The sequence below is a fragment of the Buceros rhinoceros genome, unplaced genomic scaffold (genome assembly GCF_000710305.1).
Source record: "Buceros rhinoceros silvestris isolate BGI_N320 unplaced genomic scaffold, ASM71030v1 scaffold32056, whole genome shotgun sequence".
Classification (NCBI taxonomy): Eukaryota; Metazoa; Chordata; class Aves; order Bucerotiformes; family Bucerotidae; genus Buceros; species Buceros rhinoceros.
This window is the reverse complement of record NW_010418619.1, coordinates 569-907: the sequence shown is the minus strand read 5'-3', so window position 1 is coordinate 907 and position 339 is coordinate 569. Positions and strand designations below refer to the sequence as shown.

The 339-nt window shown below is 60.8% G+C and overlaps 1 protein-coding gene across 1 annotated transcript in view; it reads right to left on the bottom strand.

Annotated features, from left to right (window-relative positions):
• Positions 1–339, bottom strand: part of CALR (calreticulin) — a gene marked incomplete at both ends in the record, with an annotated part of 1757 nt that overhangs the window by 1031 nt on the left and 387 nt on the right. The window contains 2 exons of the mRNA XM_010138615.1: positions 8–72; positions 144–339. The exon at positions 144–339 is cut by the window's right edge and continues 7 nt beyond it. Coding sequence (XP_010136917.1) covers positions 8–72; positions 144–339 — 261 coding nt within the window. The remainder of the gene's footprint in view (positions 1–7; positions 73–143) is intronic.

Genomic DNA, 339 nt, shown 5'->3' with positions numbered 1-339 from the left:
TGAGAACATTCTTCCCCTTGTAGTTGAAGATGACATGCACCTTCTTGGTGCCGGGGCCGCAGATGTCGGGGCCTGGAAAAGGATCAGGGAGTGAGGGGGGGCCACCACGCACACCCCCACGGGGCGGGGGACCAGGGACCCACCAAACATGATGTTGTACTCGGAGTCCCCGTGCATGTCCTCCTGGTTCAGGCTTGCCGGGAAGAGCTTCACATAGCCGCCGCCACAGTCGATGTTCTGCTCGTGCTTCACCGTGAACTGCACCACCAGCGTCTTGTCCCGGTTGCTGAAGGGCTCGAAGCGGGCGGAGATGGACAAGAAACAGGCATCCTCGCTCGT